We start from the raw sequence: 22,222 nt of genomic DNA on the forward strand, positions 1-22,222 counted from the left end.
GACTTTCGAACCCACCATCTTACTCCCCCCCCCCCCCCCCCCCCCCCTTTTCGAAAGAGCGAGCTATTGTGCTGATGACACTAGAGTGCCCATCTGTTGTGCCAACAAGGCTTGAGGCTACTATCTAGACCAGTAGTCATTATCAATATAGTGCCCATCTATTGTGCCAATAAGGCTTGAGGCTGCTACCTAGACCTACGGATGGAAAACCATCTTTGTTGCTCAACATATCCGCTCTGCTCGTCCAACACTAATCCTTTGAAAGTCTCACCTGCCTTTCAAGTTTTAAAGGGCCCTTCCAACATTTCCAAGCTCAAAGTCTAGGTCTCTTCTCTAGCATGGACGGCTTCGGCTCTTCTGCAGGCGGCTCCCCTCCACTCTCGCCGGAGGCTGTTATGGAAGAGCTTAATATGAAGCTCGCAGAATTATATGCGCAGAAGACTTTCGAGGTTTGTTTCTTCTCTCTCCGTTCTCCCACGAGAGAGAGAGAGAGAGAGAGAGAGAGAGAGAGAGAGAGAGATGCGTGTGTGTGCGCGCGCGCATGTGGTTGCCTCTTGCTCGTGATTGTGCGAACTTAGATGAAGGGTGCCTTGATGGAGCACACAATCTAGATAGTTGGGAATGTAGTTACTCTTCGTCTAGATGTTTGAGCTCTTTTTCTCCACATGTGTCCCTTCATACATGCCATGAGTGTTTTGGTACTTGCTAAGCTCAAAGTAGCATAAAAGTGCAATTAAAATCAGTAACATCGTAGTGTTGCATCATAGATTAACTAGCTAAACATTTTTACTTCTTATGCTGTTGCTCAATAAGCAGTCATGAGGTGCTTTTCTTTAGCATATTTTGACCAAGAAGGTTGCTCCAGTGGATTGAGGTTGCCCTTTATTTTGAACTTTCATAGACATTATCTGGTACCTTTCTTGATTTCACGTGCCAAATTGAATCTGGTCACCATGATGAAATTTTCTTGGACTCATGGATCAAAGAAAATAAGCATTGAGTGTGATCACTTATTTTGCCCCAAACCTTTGTTAGGCTTCTTGGATGCAAAAGAGGGGACGGAGAGAGAGAGAGAGAGAGAGAGAGAGAGAGAGAGAGAGAGAGAGAGAGAGAGAGAGAGAGAGAGAGAGAGAGAGAGAGGTGCTGCTGCTGCTGCTGCTCTGCACACTGCTTGCCTTGCCCGGCATGCTTGGCATGCTCTTTCCTTCCCTTTAGTCACCTGGGGTTTTCAACCTTCTTCGGGTGACTTTGGCCCAACAATGCATACTCTTGGGCCTGCAACAAACATTGGCAATATAGGTGTCTAAATTGAGTCCCTTTTTACTGGTTTTTGTGGAGGTGCAACAATTGCTCAACCTGACGAACGCCCAATATAGGTTGATGGATTGGTTTGCTTTCTTTTTGCCTGCTTTGTTTGTTACTGGGTTTTTACTTGCTTTTCTATACTCTGCTTTATGTGTGTGGGATGTATATATAGAGTTTGGTTCTGCAAGCTTTGTTTTCCTCGTGCTCTATAAACTGACTTTTGGGGGTGTGAATGTTTGTGTGTGTGTGTGTGAGTGGATGCAAAGACCAACAAATTTTGCATACTGTGGGACCCTGATAAATCCACCTCTGAAGGCATGATGTTGAATTGTGGTGATTCGATTCTTGGTAAAAGACCATTCAAGCTGAAACGGGGAAAGTTTATAGGAGCATGTTTTAAATGTCGAAAATTTGGTTATATGCAGTTTGAATGTTCTAAACTTGATATGCAGCCTCCACCTTCTGCCATTCCTTCTAGTATTAAGACAAATAATGAGGCTTATTTTGTTCCCATTGATGAGATAGCCTTGGGATCAAGGATAAGGCCTGGTGAATCTTCTATGCAATCTATGCTACAAAGTAGATGGCAGGAAGTTTCTTTCAATTGCAAGTCCTCAACTCTAAACAGTTTCAAATGACTAAACTTGTAAAGACATGCCTTTAGAATTCACATTTTGATTTGATTGAGCCTCAGATTGCTTGCCTTTACCTCTGTCAACTTGTACCAAAGGAAAGTCATCGGCTACCTTAGATACAATTGTAAAGGATAATAAGGTTTTAGCAGAAGCTTTGAGTGATTACACCCTCACATAAAGTGATCTTGTTAATGGTCTCGTGATGCTCGAGAGAAAGCCCATGTGATTGAGCAAACATCGGTGTCCATTGATCCAAAGCAATTTGCTTTACCTAGATAGGAACCGTTTGTGAATGGTCAAGGGAGTGATGAATAGACTATGTGTTAGACCCTTACATTACCTACTTCATATCTTGTCTATTTTGGAGGTGGCTCAATGTTTCAAGCTATTGTTGGACCTTCTATAGGTTTGGGAGGTTATATGGTAGGGAATGTGTTTGGGACAATGCAACTAGTCATGGTTAACCCTATGTATGAGAACATAGGTGTCCAACCAGGTTTTCAGGGTGCCTATGGTCCTTTATGCTTGGAGCACAATTTGGTACGTCTGATTTTTCACAGCCATATGCCCAAAATGCAAATATGACAGGTACAATAGGTGATGCGAGTGCTCGAATGGTCAATTCTGGAGCACCACTTTTACGGACACCTGTTTATGACAATTGACTCCTTTGAGCCATCCCAAGGATCCTAAGGATTACAAGGAAAGTGGGCAGGCAGTGAAGTTTAAAACTTTCAAGGGAATCGAGGATCAATTGAAGGCTTTGACCTTCATAAATCAATTTGATGCAAAAAACGCGAGCTCGCTACTGCTGCTCCACCTGCGCACGCCTAGCTTCACACACCCCCCCCCCCCCCAGCCCGCATCCTCCCCGTTGCCCGCCCCCGCGTTGCCTGTCTATCTGCCCCGCCCGCCCACTGCCTGCCCGCGTTGCCTCCAGTCCGCCCGTTGCTTGCCCTTTGCCGCCCTTTGCCGCCCCCCCCCCCCCCCCCCCCCCCCCCCCCCCCCCCCCCCCCCCCCTTGTCACCCCCTCCTCCTGCTGCCGCCAACATTTCCGCCTTCCCCAACCCGCTGCCCCCCCCCTCCCCCTCCCTCGGTTTCTCCTCGTCAACCACTGCAGTTCGGCCTCCTCGGCATTGCTTCCTTTTTTGGGGCAGTGTCTCCTGTGCTTGATTGCAGTGTCCGTCCGTCGACCTCTTCTTACGACACAGCAGTAGACACAGATGGAGGCTCCAGCTTTGCCAGAGAGGGACTCGCCAGAAGCCCCCTCGCCCGACCCGGCTGAGCCCACCATTTGACTTGCTCTATCGCCGACAGAGCAAGCGAGCCTATCCGCTGAGGTAGTGTGATTGCAGGCGACTTCGATCATCTGCAAAATTCTCGGCACCCGACCTAGCAGAGGAGAGCTGCGAGACCTTCTCCAGGCCCGCCTTCTCGCAGAGGTGGGCAAGATCTTGGATGTCCAGATTCTCGGACGGGGATACTATCAGATCGAGTTCGAGACCTCCGAGATGGCTTCCAAGGTCATAGCTATGAGTCCACTGGCCATCCGAGCATCACGCGCGTCCACTTTCGACAGTGGCGACATGGTTTTGACCCGACTTCGGATGTGCTAGTAGAGGAGGCAGACATCCCCATCTCAGTCTGCTTTCCGGGTTTATGGAGGGAGTACCTACCACTTCTTTCCAGGATTGGCTCCGCCATCGGGACTGTCCTGGAGACACCTCGTACGGCAGCATCAGTAGCTGCCAAGGCGGCTGACATCCCCTCAGTTCGAGTTTTGGTCAGAGATACCCACACGCTCCCGAAGGTCATTCTTCTGCCTCGGGTGAGTGGGGGTTGGTTTAGACAAAGTGTGGAGCATAGTGGTCTCGTACAGTCCCGTACATTTTGTACACGTACGATGATGTGCGGTACTAAACGAACTAAAAAATATTAAGATGTACGATGACGTTACGTACGTTCAAAATAAAAAAACAAAGAATTCTTACGTCTAAGGCTTAGGCCCTTGGGTTTAAACTTTACACTTAAAGAAACTTGACGTTATGAGATCTTCAATGGGAGCTTGAGAGGGAGAACCCAATGGAGAGAAGATGGAGAGGCAAGACTCTAGTCTCTAGAGCTTGTCACTTGAGAGCTAGAACATGGAAGCATTGAGCATTGAGAGCTTGAGAGCAATGAGCATTGAGAGCTTGGAAGTGTTGGAGAACAAGATGGAGAGGCATTGCTTAAATAGGAAGAGGCTAGAGCATGAGAGAGAGAGAGCATGGATGATGACTCTTGATGAGAGAGGGAGAGCGTGGGGGAGAGGGAGAGCATAAGAGAAGTGGAGCCCTAGCACATAGAATCCAATGTTTGAATGTGGCTTAAGTGCTTGAATTGGCGCTCCAAAATGGCCCCAAAAGTTGCCCTCAATGGCCCTTAGTCAACAGTCAAGAGCTGCCAATGGCTATAAACAGCCATTTAAATTTTTTTGGGTTGCTCAATATAATCCACTCACAATTGTGAGTTTTGCTTTTTTTTTTTAAAATTAAAAAAAAAAAAAAACGTACAGAACGTACTAAACGAACGAGACGGTACGTGACCCGCAGTACGGAACAAGACGTTCCGTACGTCGTACGAAAACTACCCTGGTGTGGAGTACTTGGGTCTCCCGAACCAATGCTTCATTTGTTGACAGATGGGCCACCTAGCGAAGGCCTGTCCACGGAGGAGGCCACGACATGCACCCCAGCCTCAGCCTCAGCCTCAGCCTCAGCCTCAGCCCCAGCCTGCTAAGGCTGGGCCGCAACCACAGTCAGCGGCACAACGCACAGATTCAGAGCCACCCTCCGAGCCCGGGGCTCCAGCGGAGGAGGGGTGGCGTAGGCGCGTGGCCGTCGATGCCAGGGGCCACAGCGACAGCCTGGCACTCAGGTGCCTACTCAGCAGCAGTGGGTTCCCTCGGGGAACCGCTTTGGTCCTCTTGAGCAGGAGGAGTCCCCTACACCAGCCTCCACCTCCGCTTCACCCTCGACAGCCGCTCCCCCTTCAGAGTTCCCCTCCTCCTCCTCATCCTCCCCCCACCCTTTGCTCTCGTCCCCTCTCCACCTCGCCCCTCTACCTCTGTCGACCCACCCCGCTCCTCTTCCCCTCCGCTCCCCCCAGCTCCTTCTCCCCCCCCTCCTGCTCCAGTTCCACAGTCGACTCAGGAGACTGGTCCCTCGCTGGCGGCTAGGAGATCTCTTGGCAGCGCGTTTGCCACGAGTCGCCTAGCGAGAGAGGGTCGGCCCTTCTTGCGGCCCCCTCTACAGATTCAGACATCTTCCCTTGCAGCTATCCCTTGTGGTCTGACGAGCATTGACCTCTGACGCCGCTGGGATTTCTTCGACTACGGGTTCACTCGCTTTCTCGGCGATTCCGTTGCAGACCACGAGGCAGCCTGCTCAAGGTCCATGCTTTGTTCCTCGCCGCTAGGGGGACAGAGGCCTTGGACTCAATAGTGGTTTCTCCTTCCCCCTCTGTGGTAAGGCCGAGACAGAGTGGTCCCTCGACTCAGTGTTGGGATGGTTGCATACACAGGTTCTCGAGTTCTCTCATCACATGGGAGAACTTGGAGTTATAGATTTGCTGCAGACTTTGTGGCCACTGGCCAAGTTTGTGGTGACGCCCCCAGACTCAACAGGATGTAGGCACATTGTGGTGTACTTTTTTGCTGATACGCAGTGTTTGCCTTGCTATGTATACATTCATGAGGACTCCTGGACAGAGGAGGTTGCTTTACGCACGGCTCGCTCTGCTTGGGCTTGGGCTAGGCATTCACTGCAGTCTCGCCTATCTAGAGGACGCTCGGATGCGGATTACTCCCCATCCAAGCCAACCTCGAAGATAGCCCGTCTTGCTGCTGCAGCAACATCTGTTCTCTCTCGCTCCCCATGAGGATCGTCTCGTGGAACGTGCAGGGACTAGGTGGGTTCCAGTTTCAACGACAACGAGCCGATTGCGTCAGGAGCTTCAGCGTTGCCTTGTGGGAGGAGAGATTGATCTCCTTATGCTTCAGGAGCACCATCTATGTGAGAGCCGTATTCGACGATGTGGTCAGATTTTGCGTGGACGATATGATACCTTTTGGTCAGTTGCTTTTGGACCTGGAGGCATCCAGGGTGGGGTATGTATGACTATTGCGGTTTCATTGTAGCAGGCCATTGTGGGCAGAGGGATTATTGTGCCAGGCAGGGCTCAGTGGATTACTATGCAGGTTTAGGGTAGCCTTGTGGGCTTTCTGAACATCTATGCGCCCAATGTGGCGAGTGCTCGTGCAGAGCTTTGGTCAAAGATTGTTGAGTCTTTGCCGCAGGCTGACCATTGGTGTGTAGGAGGGGACTTCAACATGTTGGAGGATCCTTCTGACAGGATTGGAGGCAGCCATGCTACTGTGCATGGAGTCGAGTTAGCAGCTTGGGAAAGGTTGTGTATGACTTTGAGGGTCTCGGATACATGGCAGCACTTGGCTTTGTGAGGCCTCCAGCCAGTCTTGCCTTCTCTAGATCAGATCGCAGAGTGGGAAGAGTGAATCTATCGCGGATAGATCGCTTCTACACTAGTGACCACTTTAGTGACTTGGGGGGATCAATGGACATCCTGGCAGGGACATCCTACTCGGACCATGCACCAGTGATCCTCACAGTGGCAGACAGACAGAGGAGTGGGAGCACGATGCTTCGCATACTAGAGCGGGTCTTGTTGGACTCAGCACTCAGAGAGAGGGTAGAGGCTCTCTGGACAGAGGGCATGGACAGTCTGGTTCTACCTGCAGACAGAGTGGCCTTAGGCCTAGCTCAGCTTAGCCACTTTTTTCTCCAGGAGTCTCTGGCTCGCCGGGCTGCAGCGAGAGAGGAGGAGCAGTGTCTCAGACGAGGCATTGCTTCACTACAGAGGATGCAGGAGCAACATCCAGACAGTCCATGGTTGGAGGAGCAGTTACAGCAGGCTCGACAGGAGCTTGCTAGCACAGAGGAGAGGCGTCATGAGTTTGCCTTTCACCGACAAGCATCTCAGTGGACTCAGGTGGGTGACAGAGTGACAGGTGCTTTTTTTGAGACAGTGGGACCTCAGCACTCGCATGCCAAGGTCAATCAGTTGAGGAGACTCGATGGGTCAGTTTTCTGTGAGCTCGAGGATATGCGTGTAGTTGCTATTGACTTCTACTGTGAGTTATTGTCGGCTGAGCCCCAGTGAGAGTGACAGGATGCATGCAGGGAGCAGGTTTGGGCACAGATGCCTTGTCTTGTGACTGAGGAGATGCGCCAGAGGCCAGAGATGCCACTTCAGCTTGAGGAGCTACACACGGCTCTTAGGGCCCTCCCTCGTGGTAGCTGTCCAGGTGAGGATGGACTGACTCCCAGCTTTTTCTTGGAGTACTGGGATCTGCTTGGCCCAGATCTTTGTAGTGCCTTTCAGTACATTTTGCACACAGGAGTGATGTCGGATAGCATGAGTGAGGGCCTGATTTACCTCATTCCAAAGGAGGGTGGCTCCTTGGATGAGATTCGACAGTGGCGCCCCATCACCATCCTCAACTCAGCCTACAAAATTCTTGCCAAGGCTCTGAGTTTGAGGATTCAGCCACTCTAGGAGAGCCTTATACATGGGACTCAGACAGGTTTTGTCAAGGAACGCAGTATCCTTGACAACATCTTCACTTTCTGGGAGGCTTTTGCCCTAGCACGGCTCCGTGGTAAGGACCTTGTGATTCTTCTTCTCGATTTTGAGAAGGCGTACGACAGAGTTGATTGGGACTTTCTAGAGGGCACTCTACGCAGGATGGGCTTCTCAGATGCTTGGATCAGAGGGGTGTCAGCTTTGTACAGACAGGCTCACAGTCAGGTGCTTTCGGCAGGAGGTAGAGGTGAGCGCTTCATGCTCACACGCTCGGTCAGACAGGGTTGTCCTCTTGCCCCCTTTCTCTTTCTGTTCTATGCGGAGGCGATGAGCAGATTTTTGGTGTCACAGCAGGTTGGTCTGAGGGGCTTAGCATTCCCTATTCGGGGAGATGAGCTACTGGACATTGAGTTTGCCGATGACTCAGCCTTGTACTTAGAGGGCTAGGAGTCCAATCTACACAGATGTGAGCAGGCTTTGGAGACCTTCTGTTGTGCATTGGGCGCACTGATCAACTGGAGAAAGACAGTGGCTTTCTCGGTTGGCAATGCTCCTGTGCCAGATTGGATGCTAGGAGAGGGTTTCAGGTGGATTCCCCCAGGGACTGCAGTTCGGTACTTGGGTTGTCAGGTTGGTTTGGACTTGTCCCCCGAGCAGCAGATTGCTCCTCTTCTCCTGTCCATCAAGAGAAAGCTGTTACATTGGAGCTCAACACGACTTTCGCTGGCTGGTAGAGTAGTAGTTGCCAACCAGATGTTGTTGGCGACTATGTGGTACATCACTTCTTGCTGGATCTTCTCGAGTTCTTGTATCAGCCAGGTAGAGAGGCTGATCAGGAACTTCCTTTGGTCAGGTCGTGACACTCAGATTGCCCGAGCCAAGGTGGCTTGGTCGGTAATCACATTTCCTTGTTCTCAGGGAGGGCTTGGGATCATTGATCCAGCACAGCAGAGCAGAGCCCTTCTTGGGAAGTTCGTAGTCAGAGGACTTCTTTCAGGAGAGGAGCCTTGGAAAGAGTTCTTGCTTCTGCAGAGGCTTCGTGCCAGGGTGCCTCAGTCAGGAGGCCCTTGGCAACCTTCGACCAGGTGGATCTTTACAGAGTTGCGCCGAGTTGGTTTGAGCAGGAGACTGGAGGACCGCTTTGCTGTGAGTTTGCTTCGATCTGGGGAGCTCTTATGGCGTGGCCTAGAGCAGAGATAGCCGACGTGCACGGAGGAGCGCCTACGGCAGCCCCTCGTCTGGAATACCATGGTTAGCACTCAGAGAGGCCACTTGGTTTGTAGTCGGCCTCATGTTTCTTGGGGTCCCATGGCAGCAGGTCCAGCGCGCTCTCTAGGTGACTGGCTAGAGTTCGTAGGTTTGTTAGAGGAGGTGCAGGGTTTCCAGCTACAGGGCATGAGAGGGGTGCAGAGCATGTGTCAGGACATCTCAGAGTCAGTTCTAGCTGAGTGGCTCATGCCTCTCGAGCCAGTAGCACCCCGGTGGATGGGAGCCTTCACACGACTGGAGGTTTTCATTTCAGTCAAGGTCTGCTCAGAGTTTGTCTCAGCCCTGTTCTTCGAGCTTCAGGGTGGGGGACGACTACAGCGAGTTGCAATAGAGGCCCCGCAGGTTGCAGAGTGCTGTTTTCAGAGGATCCGAGTAGTGGGCATCTGTGGACGGACCTGCGGCAGACCTTGACCCAACAGTTCTTGAGACGACACTGGAGGCTATGGGCTTGGGAGCATTGTCCGTTGGCACGAGTAGAGTGGGATCCTGGTAAGTGGCTATGGAGGGACCCCTTCTCTTCTGCAGACCACCTTGGAGTCCCGTTCTTTCAGTACACTGTTCGACTGGGACGTCATATACTAGCAGCACAGAGAGAGGCCCTCCCCGCTGCAGCACGTCATTGGCAGGAGGAGGGTCTCACAGTCGAGTTCTTGGCAGACATTTGGGAGAGGTTGTGGGACTCCAGACAGCCGAGGCGAGTCACCTTGTTTCAGTGGTTGGTCGCACATAGAGCCACAGCAGTAGGGAGCTGGCTAGTGCATAGTGGTCTCTCGGCCACATGTGCAGCTTGTGACCATTTGGTGGAGAGTCAGCGTCACTGTCTTTGGGACTGTCCCTCGGCCCAGCAGGTGTGGCTACGAGTTCTTCGGCTGATGCCTGCTCTCTCCACGGCTCGACAGTACACTTGGGGGGCAGCGGCTTGGTCCACCCTCACGGGCCTTGCACTTCAGTTTGAGCTATCTTCCACCAGCAGGATGATAGTGATGCAGGGGGGGCGACCTACACTCAAGCCTGCTACAGAGCTTACTCCACAGGAGTGGTGCAGTGAGAGAGAGGAGTGTTGGGAGCTCATCAGTGGCCTGACACTTTGTTCATCTGGCGGGCCCGCTGTTTCCGCATCTTTGAGGCTCGCCCTGTGCCACCAGCAGAGACTGTTCGTGACTTTTGGCTAGAGCTGATCCATACTCTCAGAGGACAGCTTGAGGGACTATAGGGCAGCTCCGACCGCATGCGGGAGCGTCGCAAGGCTTTCCTTTGACTCTGGCGCCCTGGGCCTTTTTACACCATAGTCCAGGGGGTGCTCAGATGGCACTACTGTCCACCTGTGTGGCTCTTCCCTCCTCCCATCTCTTGATTTAGCCTCATTGTATATTTGCTGTTTTTTCATTGGGAGAGTCTCCCCATCATGCTTGTTGTAGCCCTCTCTTGCAGAGGTGGTTGTAGCCCTATGGGCAGTTTTCATTAGCTAATAGAAGGATCTTTTTCTCGGATTTTTTTTTAATCAATTTGATGCAGCTTATGTTGCAGGAAACTTATCAGATTCTTCAAATATAAGCAAGGTTGCCACTTTCTTGAAAGGAAATGTTTGTAGTGGTGGATCGCATTGCCGAACCAAGGTCAAGCACGTACAACATGGGTCCAATGCAAATAACTTTTTTGCACGTACATGGCTTACCAACACTTTTGAAGTGGATGTGATGACAGCATGGCACTTGGAGTTAAATGTGGCTAAGTGTGTGAAACTTGAAGAGTACAATAAGCCGCCTTGTTGCCAGTAAGCTTCTACAAGTTTGTGCCATTGTCAGAACAGATATAAAAGTATTGTTGTGGAATGCCCAACAGAATCAACGACTACTGTACAAAGACTAGTGTCATGAATATACGCTCTGCCACGTTAGCAAGTCAGAGCAAAAAGCGCGATTTCCGTACAGCCTGCCACGTCAGCAAATGTCAACGCCAGACGCGAAAATCTGTACTACCACGTCAGCGTGTCAATGCATTATCCGAGCGTCTGTATTGTTGCCACATTAGCATGCTTGTGGTGTGTGTGTGTATGTCCGTGTGGTTGCCACTCCATCAGTTTGTGACAGTTCTAGTGCAGAATGGCCGTGTAGAGCAGAATTCTCTCGAAGACTGAAAAGAACTTACAAGTTGATTTTTGATTCTTTTGTGTAGTTTTCAAGAGCATAATTGGTCAAATTGTTGCAGGAGCTTTAAAGCTTTCTTCCGATCTCTCACTCCCGAAAAGGTGAAAAATTTTACTGTATAAGTCCTTGGATTGATGCGGTGCAAGTCCCAGAGGTGGATAATAGGGGCAGGCATACCAAGGGGTGGTGGCAACGGTAGCGGCTAAGGAGGTTGCATCGGGTAGAAGTGGGATGGTTGCACCATATATCTAAATACTCTTCCGATCGGAAAAGAAGACTGTGTAGGTTTTCAAGAAGAGGTCCTTGTACTTTCTAGTACCGGAGGAGGAAAAGTGTGAGGCAATAGAGGTGGCAACATGTAATTCAGAAACTATTGGAAGCTCTACAGAATTGGGAGGTTATGTTGAGGGTGCTTCGAGAGTACGTCGCAGAGTTCAAGACTTTGTAGAATCAAGAAGCGCCATCTTGTTGTGTCTGTTTGGGAAGGGATCGATGTGCTCTCAGAAGAGTAGACACCTGAAGCTTCGATACCACTGTAACATGAGGGCACCTCATGTCAACGAGAGAGAGAGAGGTGGGCCTTGGACACAGTGGATTGATTTTCCACTGTGACGAACGGCTCCCCACCTTAAGCAACCACTGTACTTTTACCTACGGTGGTCGCCTAAGGTTTTCTGAACCGCAAATGCTCTACTTGGCTGCGTTCACCAGATATTGTTCCCCTCTTATGTCATGTACGCAGCTTGGGTTGGTTTCTTTCCTTTCCTTTTGTTTGCTTTTCTTACGCAGGTATTTTTCTTTGTTTCTCATGGTTTCTATATGCTAGCTTGCTTGCTTGTATGTGCCGTCACAAGACGGGGCACCACCTGCCAACGGAAAAGAACAAACTTTTAGCACTTCAATAACAACTAAACTGAAATAGAGAGACGACACAGAGAGTGGCGAAGTTCCACTCCAGAGAGTATTGGCCCCAAACCTTGGCGCCCCTTTTGGTATTTCTTTATATTACTTGAACTCAATACAATGCCGATACTCCACCCTCTGCACCTTTGTACTGAAGCATGCCAGAGAATGAGCCCTTGGCTCATATTTAAAGGCCCTTGGCCATAAAAAGTAGTTACATGAAAATCTTTCAAACTCAAAAGTGACCGGTCTTCAAAAGTAGGTGCTCAAAAGCAGAAATCTGTACAACTTTTCCACATCAGCAACCAGCGTGAAACGCGAAATTCCGTACAATTTGCCACATTAGTAGGCCAACGCAAAATGTGGAATTCCGTACAATGTGCCACGTCTCCAAGCCAACGCAAAATCCGAAAATCCGTACAACAGTTGCCCCGTCATCAAGCTACTCGCTTTTTGTATGTGTGTGTGGGTTGCTTTACTCTAGGCCCCATCGGACGTAAACCTTAAGTTGGTTGGATCTTCTTTTGCTGCTTCTGTGCTTCTCTTAGGGTCTGGGCTCCTCGGTCGAGATCTGTAGGTTGGCTCCATTCTTTAGTGGCTTGACACATCAGCAATTTGTGACACGTGTCTTATTTCTATTATGTGTGATGTATGTGCTTGTGGATCTTCATTTGCTTGGGGTGAGTGCGTTCTACATGATTGCTTGTGGTTGAGGTGTGTGCGCGTGTATGTTTGCCTGTTCTGCTTGTTTATTTCTTTTTTTTCTCTTGTTTGATGGGTGATTCAGGTTTGGAACTAGTTTGGTGAGTGTGGGTTGGTGGGTGTGTTGGGCAGTTCCGACCTCGCCTTCAAATTTGCACCATATACTACTTCTACTTGCAGGTTGAAGAATGTCATAGGCTTGTTGATCATTGCCAGGATGGCTAGAGGCTATCTCTTTCCTGGATTTTTGGTGCAGAGCTGGTGATGTCTCTTGTGCTGGGATGTGTTGATGTATACGGCCTTGGCGATCTGAAGCTGGCTATCGGAGATTCTTTGGTGGAGTTTTCGGCCTCCTCTCGACGTCATGGTGGCCTGTTTTTGCTTCAACACTACTGCTTTCTTCCCTCACTCCTGTGCTCCTAGCTTTTGTTGTATCACCCATCTTTTGTAACTTGCATCAATGATCGTTTTTCCCCTATGGTTTGTAATCATTGAATATCTCAGGGGTTTTTTTCACTATCAGATCCGTTATGTGTATATGCCTACGGGCATATCATGCCAAAATATTGTAAGATAGTCCCTTTCCAATGTGAATCAACCCCAAAATCTCTTCTACACTAGACACAAGGGCCAATAAGCAATCGTATCATGCCAAAATATTGTAAGAGAGCCCTTTTTCAAGGTGAATCACCATTCCATAGATCAGTAATGTACTTTCAGAGAAAACTTCTAGAAAGACTAGGAAGCATACTCTAATATAGTAAGAAGGAATTTTTTTTGTTAGCATGACATTAAATAATAACTATTCAGCCAGAGAGAGTTCAATCTCCCAAGCTTCCAAACGAAAAAATATCAAAATACCCAGTCAACAAAATAATACAAGTGTTCGAGATTTTTTGCAAATGTTAGTCCCAGCAGCAAATCAAAGTACAATACAAAAGAAGCATTAACTTAGAGATCTTAAGAGTGAGACCAAACGAATGTCAATAGAAAATCCAAGTAACTTTAAATCAAGAATTACCTACTAGTGTTACCTACTGGTGATTATCAAAGCTACCACATCAAGGCCAAGCATCAGAATCCAATAGAGTCCTCATGCAAGATCTTTTCCTAAGAAGAAGATAAAGGGTAGTATTACCACCAAGAGCTCAAGAAGAGGGGACAATTTTATATAAGCATGCCCATAGATCTACATGGAGATCTCCAAGCGAGGAGAAGAGACGAAAAGGGAGATTGTACTATTTTGCATGCTATAATGAGATGGTAGCTCACCTATTTGGCCATTTATGGCCCATGCTTACTCTTTTCACGGACTGTTGTTTGACTTCTGTGTGTCGAAGCCTCTTTCAAAGTACTAAACTAGAACTTTGGGAGTTCTGTAGACATGAAGTAGCTTGTCCACGTACATATAGGGTTAGATTTGCATGTGACATCCCCTCCATTTTAAAGTGAGGTATTGGTACCGATCTGTATGGCGTCGAGGGAGATCGCCAACATCGTTTGGAATCTTAGAAAGGACTCTTCGCCGGCCCACTCTGATGCGTGGGTCATGCGATACTTGAGCTTCATAAAAGTCTGCAACGCTTGCTTCTTTGGGCCGCGCCGAAAGCGACACAAAGTCATTTGTGACTCCTTCAATGCTTCAACTTCGTCTATAGTCACGCGTCTACGCTCTTCAAGAATCTCCGAGGATGAAAATTCCTAAAACCATTTCCAACGCAAAAACATAAACATACCCATTCCATGTAAAGTGATTGGAAAAATTCTAGTCTTCTTGAAAGACTGTGCATGCAATGTAGATGAACATATAGACGGAGTGCCAAACCGTTTATCAAACACATGCAAACAATGGAATCGAAACTTGTCTTTTTGATCTAAATCAATCAACTGTGGCAAATCACACTGGAAATGCCGATGCTTGATGCTCAATCCTTCTTGTGCTCTTTTGGATCTGTGTCATGCCAAGGAAGAGACATGGAATGTGAATTCCTTGAATGCAAACATTTCAGCTTTTCATGAGTAATCCGCATACATCCGTGCTCATTCATGAGTGAATCGTATTTATCGTGCAATATAGCATGCCCGTGAAAAAGGATCACATAAGGACGGTGACTAAAATACAAGAAAGCATCACGAATGAAACACTCGAAAAATGTGTGCTGACTAATCATTCGCACACATAATACTTCTTGTGGGGATTCTTTGGACCTCGACTCGAGAGCCAAGATCGGTTCTTCGTGATTGATCGAATCTGCAATGAGGTTAGCTTCACTAGACAAAGTATCAACTAAACCATCATCCTTGTGAACAATCACATCTTTATCCTTTAATTCATTATGCTTGTGAATAATCACATTATTATCATGCAATTCATCATGCTTGTGAATAATCACATCTTGATTATGCAAATCATCATGCTCGTGAATAATCACATCTTGATCATGCAAATCATGTATGTCGTGCTTTGGAGAAGAAAAGACTGAGAAGGTTTCCTTCTCCTGATTCTTTTCAATCTGCGCCTGCACATTAGAAAATAGTAGGACCAACTCTTGCATGTGTTGGTCTCTTTGTGCTTCACGCTCTAACTCCAAGGCCGCTCGTCTATCTTCGGCCACCAAGCGCACTTGTTGGCGCTCACGCTCTAGGGCTGCCATTCGTTCTTCGTGTTCACGATCCCATTCTACCTTTCTTTCTTCGCGCCACGCTTCTTGTTGTCTCATCATGTCCATCATCGTCTTGACCAAAGCCTCCATAGGATTTGGTGCAATCCTTGGCGTAGATGGGTAAGGGGAAGGGTTGGAAAAACCTCCTGGTGAGGAAAATTCTTCTTCGCCACCTCCATGCTCATCACCTCCATGCGAATTATCCATTCCGCTTTGAGTGATGACCATACACTGAAGTCTTGAGTTCTTAAGTTCACGAGGAACTTAGTTTCCTGTGGTTCTTGGGTTCTTGAGGTTCTTGGGGGTCTTCAGGTTCTTGAGGGTCTTCAGGTTCTTGAGGGTCTTTCTTTAGCTTGCAACCTGTGTTAGAGAAGGATCTTCTCTTACCCGAGCTCTTCTCTTTCCCGCGGGCGCACCCCTTAGCGGCCTTGCGCTCACACCAAGGTTGCTTTTTCCCACCTCACGTCGATTGGCCGGCCGCTAAGTGCACGGTCCGCTATCAATGAGTGAAAAGAGAAACAAGAGGAGGTTGGACAAGCCCTTCTTTCTTGGGTTTTTTGTCACTCTTCACAAACATGATTAGGAATCGACACGCCCAAGTGGACTTGGGTTACGTGTGATCGCAGCAAGCAAAAAAATTCTTGTGGTTCTTTTTTCGAGTGATACAGAACATTGCCAAAGCTCTGATACTAATGTAAGGTGCAGTGGAAGTGAATGTTGAACTTTGCTCAAGATGAGTGCTCCGAATTGTGGAGCCTTCCGTTCCTTTAGTGAGAGAGTGCAAATGATCACAAACAAAGTGGATAAACACTGTGAATGAAGGTGCTGAGACTGAGAGATAGAGAGAGAAGAATACGACACCAGAATGTTGTCAAACCCTCCTCCTAAGGCCCCACTCTCTATGGTGAGAGCGGTCTACTATTGATTGCACAAATCTCTACAATGCAATGGACTTGCCAACGATGTCGACGACGATGAGGACGACGACAAGACGGACTGAAATCTGAAAACTCTATGGGTTGAAATCTGCAAATCTTGTATCTGTTGAATTTTGACTCTTTGTCGATGACGACGGGGATGCGCTGAAAACACAGATGCTGAAATCTGCGAATAGCGGGCTGAATCTGCAAACTCTTGCCGATCTGACTGTGTGGCGAGGATCTGTTGCAGGAAGGTGAGATATGCGAAGTTAGGGGGCTGCGATACGGAATCGTAATGCTGAAATCTGAAAACGCTGATGCAGAAAAGCTGAACTATCGCCGGGAATCTGCAAAACGCTAGGTGCTCTGCTGTCCCAAAAACGCTAGGGCTAGTCTGATGTCTGATGCAAAAACGCTATGGATTCTGCTGTGTCTTGCTATTGCTAGGCTGATCTGCAAATGCAAACGCTGGGCTGATCTGCAATGCTGAAAAACGCTAGGTTACTTGCCGGGGGGTCTTGTTGAGAAGGTGCACTGTCGGACGCCTGGTCCCTGCTGCCTCTTCTCAGCAAGAAAGTGCTAGCGCTAGGTTTCCTTATATATTTGCTCAGCCAATTTGCCCTACCCAGTTTCCCAACAAAGTCACTTATTAGGCTGAAATATCGAAAATAGGTTCTGTGCACTGTAAAAATGCTCCTGATGGGTTCTAATGGTAATCTGATGATCATGCTGTGTGCAACCAGAGGATATGCATCTACTCTAAGTGCTTCGGCATGCATGGTCTGCGAACAGACTCACAAAAGTGCCAGAACACTTCCTAAGCTAAGCTAACTGAACTGAACCCTAGACATGAAGTAGCTTGTCCACGTACACAAAGGGTTAGATGTGCATGTGACAAACTATCCTCAAAGGCACCTACATCAAGGCGTAGAGATCCATTAGAGTTCTAGTCGGCCACCTTTAATTTAGTCCCATAGGTTACGCACCGTCATGTGGAGCGTCGCTCCATTATCACGACCCTCCCATCTCTATAAAAAGCAGTCTTCCCTTTTTCCCTTGCCACTTCAATCTTTGCATTACCTTCTTCATTTGAGCAATCTGCGAGAGTGTGAGGCCGTCCCAAGAAAAATACCGTTTCTTGTTAAGAGTCTGTCTTTTCTTCAAAAAATCCTTCTTTGCTTTGAGAGATGGGAAGCGGAGGATAAGCGCTCTTCCTTGGAAGTTTCCCCCTTGCTTTCACTTCTCTTATTACCTACTTGCCAGTAGAAACATGAGCTTGTTGACCTCTTCCGCAACATTATTTTGGTCTTTTGAGGCCGGTAATCCTCACATGTAAGGAACGCAGATGCCTCCTTTGCTCCTCTGCTAGAGAGAGAGAGATTGAATAACTGTCCGCAGAGGCCAAAGGCAACTGGTCTATGAGATAAAACCTTGTACAAACTGTCGGTGTGATTTGGATGCCATCAGATACAATAAAAAGAGTCTCCGCAATGATGTAGCTATGCCAGACTGTGGATGGGGTTTTGGGTATGGGTAGTATACAAGGCTTAAAATGGTGTGGGGGGTACTCAAGGGCAGGATGCAGCTCTACTCAATTATCAGAAGGGTCTTTTTTGCAAGGTCTTTTCCATCTTACATTTGTCCTCGTGCGGGTAAGTATCGCCATTGGAGGCGAGTTAAAGGCTACCTGTGGTCTTTCACAGACCAGCGTATAGGCTCTTTCTTGGCTGCTGGTGGTGACATTGCTGATCTTTGAATCGATCCCTCTAGGCACAACCGTGAGCTCTACATGACACATTGACATGCAAAAGGGTGCATTCTGAAGTTCAAATAACACATATTCTGAAGTTCAAATAACATACTGTCTTCAAGGCTAACTATATTTTGCTACATTGTCTCTGTGTTCTTATCCGACCTCCGGCATATGGATCGTACACATATCGACAGGGCTTATCGCTTAAGGAATATGTCCACCAAGGAACTCACATTCTTTTAAACCATTAATGTCGTTTAAGGTCAACAAAATTTTAAAAACCTCATGATGCATACGTTGTTGCCATGCCTATGTAAATTGAGCTTATTTACTGTGCAGGAAGGAGTGTGAAAGCGAAGTGTGTAAAATCACAACCTTGCACAAACAGATTACTGTATTGGCCAAATTCTCTATGCTTCGCTTATCACCTGCCCATGAGCACATGGCTTTACCCATATGCACATTTTTATTCAAGTGAGATGAGGTAGTGTCGATCTATGATTTCAAGAGACGGTGCACATGGATTAAAAATTTTATGCAGTGGGTAGTGATTAAAGAGTTGAAAGCCTGTACTGACGCCTTGGGTCAATGCTCTTTTTGTGAACAGACAATCCTTGACAAGTGTTATTCAAAGTGTGTAACAAAGCCCAGTTCAAGTTTGAGTAGCAGTGAGAGTGGCTGTGTTTCAAAGTGTTCAGAGCGTTACATAGAAGCCATTAGCATCATAAGCAAGGAAATTATGAGTCGAGGGCTTCAGTAAGTGGGCTTGTGAACTTACTTTTACCACAAGGTGGCAATTTCATGGAGTACATCTTGGACTCAGCTGTGACTGGCTATATGGCATTAAATGTGCACCAAAATTGTTGTTACCATGCAAATTTTGCTATTGCAAGAAATATTTCTGATGAGAAGAGTGAATATTGAGGATCTGATGTTCCTAGTTTCAAAGTGTCAAGGCTAATAAGGAATGTTCTCGTTATACCTTGAGTAAACTTTGAAGGTGTAGATCGAAGCAATTTTTCTTTCATCAAGAGTATCTGGGATATCTCTGGTTCGCCTAGTCTTCCCATTTTTTTGTTTAAATTTGTACAAGTTTTACTCGTGCTTCGTATCAGTGTCAATTTTGGATGAGCTTAAGCCCGTACAAGGAAAGATTAGAGCCAGTGAATTAGCCAACGTCAAAGAAGCAAGAAGGAATGGAAAGTGGGCAGTATGTAGAGGGGCTTTGCATGTTGGTCCTCGTAAGAGCTTTTCAAATAACATTTTTTCTTTACCACCAACTCGTGGCACCTTGTGGGAAGTGGAGTAAATGGCAATTGTCCAAGTTTATATATCAGGTTGTTGTCTTTTACTTTTCCTTCCCACCTACAATCGTATGTGGTCTGGCAATACTGCTGAATGGCTGATTGTTGAGGCAATTTTACCGCGTGGAAAGATAATGGTATTTCTTCTCCAAGTTCTCTTTGCCACTAATTACTGGCACCTTGTGGGTAGTGCTGCAATGCTAATGTGAAATCTTGTGGCAGCATAGCTCATAAGAAAGATTTTGGCATTTATCTGGTAACTTTTAGAGTTTGTACACTGGCATAGTAACTAAGACTTTTGTTCTTCCCGTTAGGGTTGAAGAGGGTTGTGGTCGAAGCTCAAAAAAAGTTAGACCTTATGCTATCTTCATATTTCATGTACACCCTTAATAAGCCTTCAGTTTCAAATCAGCACCAGCATTCAATATTCTTACATTGAAAGTCACCTTGATTGCTACTTTCGAGTTGAGTGATAATGTGCAGCACAACTGATTTCAAAATTTTCCTTAGTTTGTGTGTGTGTGTGTGTGAGAGAGAGAGAGAGAGAGAGAGAGAGAGAGAGAGAGAGAGAGAGCTTTTTAACATCTATGTTAGGCCGAAGTTGGCCTATGAGACAAATCGAATATACATGCCTGTCCTCTGTCTATTGGAAAAGACAATAGTTCAAACTGGAACATGATGGAGCTAGCTAGATCGATGCATTTGCATGGTTGTACTACCCTGAGCATATAGACACACATTTCCCTAGTACTAGAGCTCCACCCATCCCCATAGATCCCATCATCCACCAGAATTCCTTGGCAACAGGTAGTCCCTTGCCTCTATCAATGTTTCGTTCTTGGCTTTACCTTAATCCAAAACAAAAGTGCTCTTTATTGTAGGTTTTGAATAAAATGTTGTGCACATCTGAGAAAGAATCCTTGTTAGAACCCTCTTGTACATTAACCATAGTATCTCTAAAAGATAGGTTACCTGTATAAGGTAGCCTCCCAAGTATTGATGTGACCAAACTTTAACTATTGGAAGATTGTTTCAAAAGGTTAGCTTCTTAAACAATGTAGGAAGTTTGTTATATTGCATGGGTTCATAGCAAAAATTTCATACACGAGTATCTACAGACATGTTCCTTACATCAAGTTGGCATCTTGCTATGTAAGGGACTTCATAGTGGCCAAAACAAATAAGTCCTTTGCCTAAGGTGTAGCGGGCTGATCAAAATAGCGGGCAAGCAATGTGGCATTGGTAACTCCATGCAACAGGTCTGCCAACAGTGAGGAACATACCCCTCTTATTGGATGCCAGAGCCAATGCCAAATATGGGCAGCCTTGAAGTGCCGTCCAAAATCATTGAGAATTTGGCACTTGCTTGGCTACCAGCAGAAATTTCATCGTGCGCCATTTCACAGTGTAGCGCTGAGGTCGCCAATTTCCCCGAGGTGCATTGTGTAAAGGTTCTAAACATCTAACATTGCCAAAATTGTGCAAATGAGAACTTTTTGTCACCATCATTAAATCAAGGAATTAATTGACATGACTACCATATGTTTAACTGAGGCGATTGCAAATTGTAGGATTTAAGAGAGATTTTTTCTTTTTCAGTATCTATTCATCAATGAGGATTCAAATGATCATGTCAAGTACAAAATTTCCAAAAGCAAAAATTATTTTTTCAGAAAATAAAAAGTCGTAAACCTCTTGATGTAGTATTACTGACCTAGAAGAATATTATTAATACTTTTTTTCATCATCAGCTACGACGATTAGGATTTCAAGCATGATCTTTTCTCTGTCTATTACTAGGAATTCATATAAACATGTCAATTACAATTTTCAGAAGTACAGCTGCTGTCTCTTGAGAATCAAAGCCCCCCCCCCCTTCCCACCTCACTACCATCCGATGCCTCACCTACGCCATTAAAGATCCCTCTACTCGCACTAACAGAGCTGCCCACAATTCCCACCGTCGTTACTCCAGCCGTGTTGAACTGACATGCTGTATACTGCCTGCATTGCCCTCCACCTGTGTGCAAATTTGTGCGTTGCCTTCACCAACACCTGCTTTGCTGCATGGCCACACAGGCCCTTGAGCATCTGCCCCCACCAAACACCTTACGACTCTGGCTAATAACTCTGCGGGACGAGCCAGAGAGAGAGAGAGAGAGAGAGAGAGAGAGAGAGAGAGAGAGAGAGAGAAATGAAATGTAATATTAATGTCTTCAAAAAGCCAAAATGACCTATGAGACCAAAAGGTTACATGTGGTGAATCTAATACAAGGTCTGGGTACAAAAAGTACAAAGGATTGAAAAGAAAATAGTGGGCAGAGGTGGGGTGAAAGCTGATACAAAGGGAATACAAAGGGTGAGCCGATACAATGGAGCTCTCTGACAATTGAGGCATCATATACATATACATCAGTATCTGGGACAGCTTCTATGTCGCGCTAGTATAGTATGGATCCTCTCTCGCAATTTGCGTCGATATCGAGAGGGCCCCCTCATCCGTGGGCGACGGGGCCGCCCCAACTCTATCGCCCAATCAAGCAGTATGCCTCTGGTGTTGTTATGCTGTGGGGGCTGCTCGAACTCCTCTGTCTGTGACTGAAAGAAATCTGTAATCTTCCGCTGTTGCTGGATCTGTCTCATTGTGCCCCTCTTCGTCCTCTCTGTGTTTGCGAATCTCCAGTAAGTATAATCCGAGGCATTTTTGATCCTGGTATCTCATGACTCTCGTATCTCATAGTATACTGGGTAGTGACATATGTAATGTAGCTCTGTCTCTAGCTCTATTTGGCACACCTAACAAATCCTAGACTCAGCGGGTACTACTCTAAATCTGCCTATCTCGATCTCTAGCTGATATGAGGATGTGCGTATCTGACCAATAGCACATCATATCCCATGGGATAGATGAGTATCCATGTATCCTGGTTTGATCACAAAACCATCCTCTGTGAGTTGGAGAAGATACTCTCTATAGAAAG

The 22,222-nt window shown here is 47.1% G+C and overlaps 1 protein-coding gene across 1 annotated transcript; it reads left to right on the forward strand.

Moving 5' to 3' along the window:
- Nucleotides 1-241: 241 nt before the first annotated feature.
- Nucleotides 242-18,997, forward strand: LOC147420365 (mitochondrial import inner membrane translocase subunit Tim13-like). Its single transcript, XM_086504016.1, has 2 exons — nucleotides 242-449; nucleotides 18,545-18,997. The coding sequence occupies exons 1-2, from the start codon at nucleotides 339-341 to the stop codon at nucleotides 18,695-18,697; spliced, it is 264 nt and encodes an 87-aa protein (XP_086360142.1). The 5' UTR covers nucleotides 242-338; the 3' UTR covers nucleotides 18,698-18,997.
- Nucleotides 18,998-22,222: the final 3,225 nt, after the last annotated feature.

Source organism: Adiantum capillus-veneris, chromosome 28 (assembly GCF_014529385.1).
Source record: "Adiantum capillus-veneris isolate H3 chromosome 28, ASM1452938v2, whole genome shotgun sequence".
Taxonomy (NCBI): Eukaryota; Viridiplantae; Streptophyta; class Polypodiopsida; order Polypodiales; family Pteridaceae; genus Adiantum; species Adiantum capillus-veneris.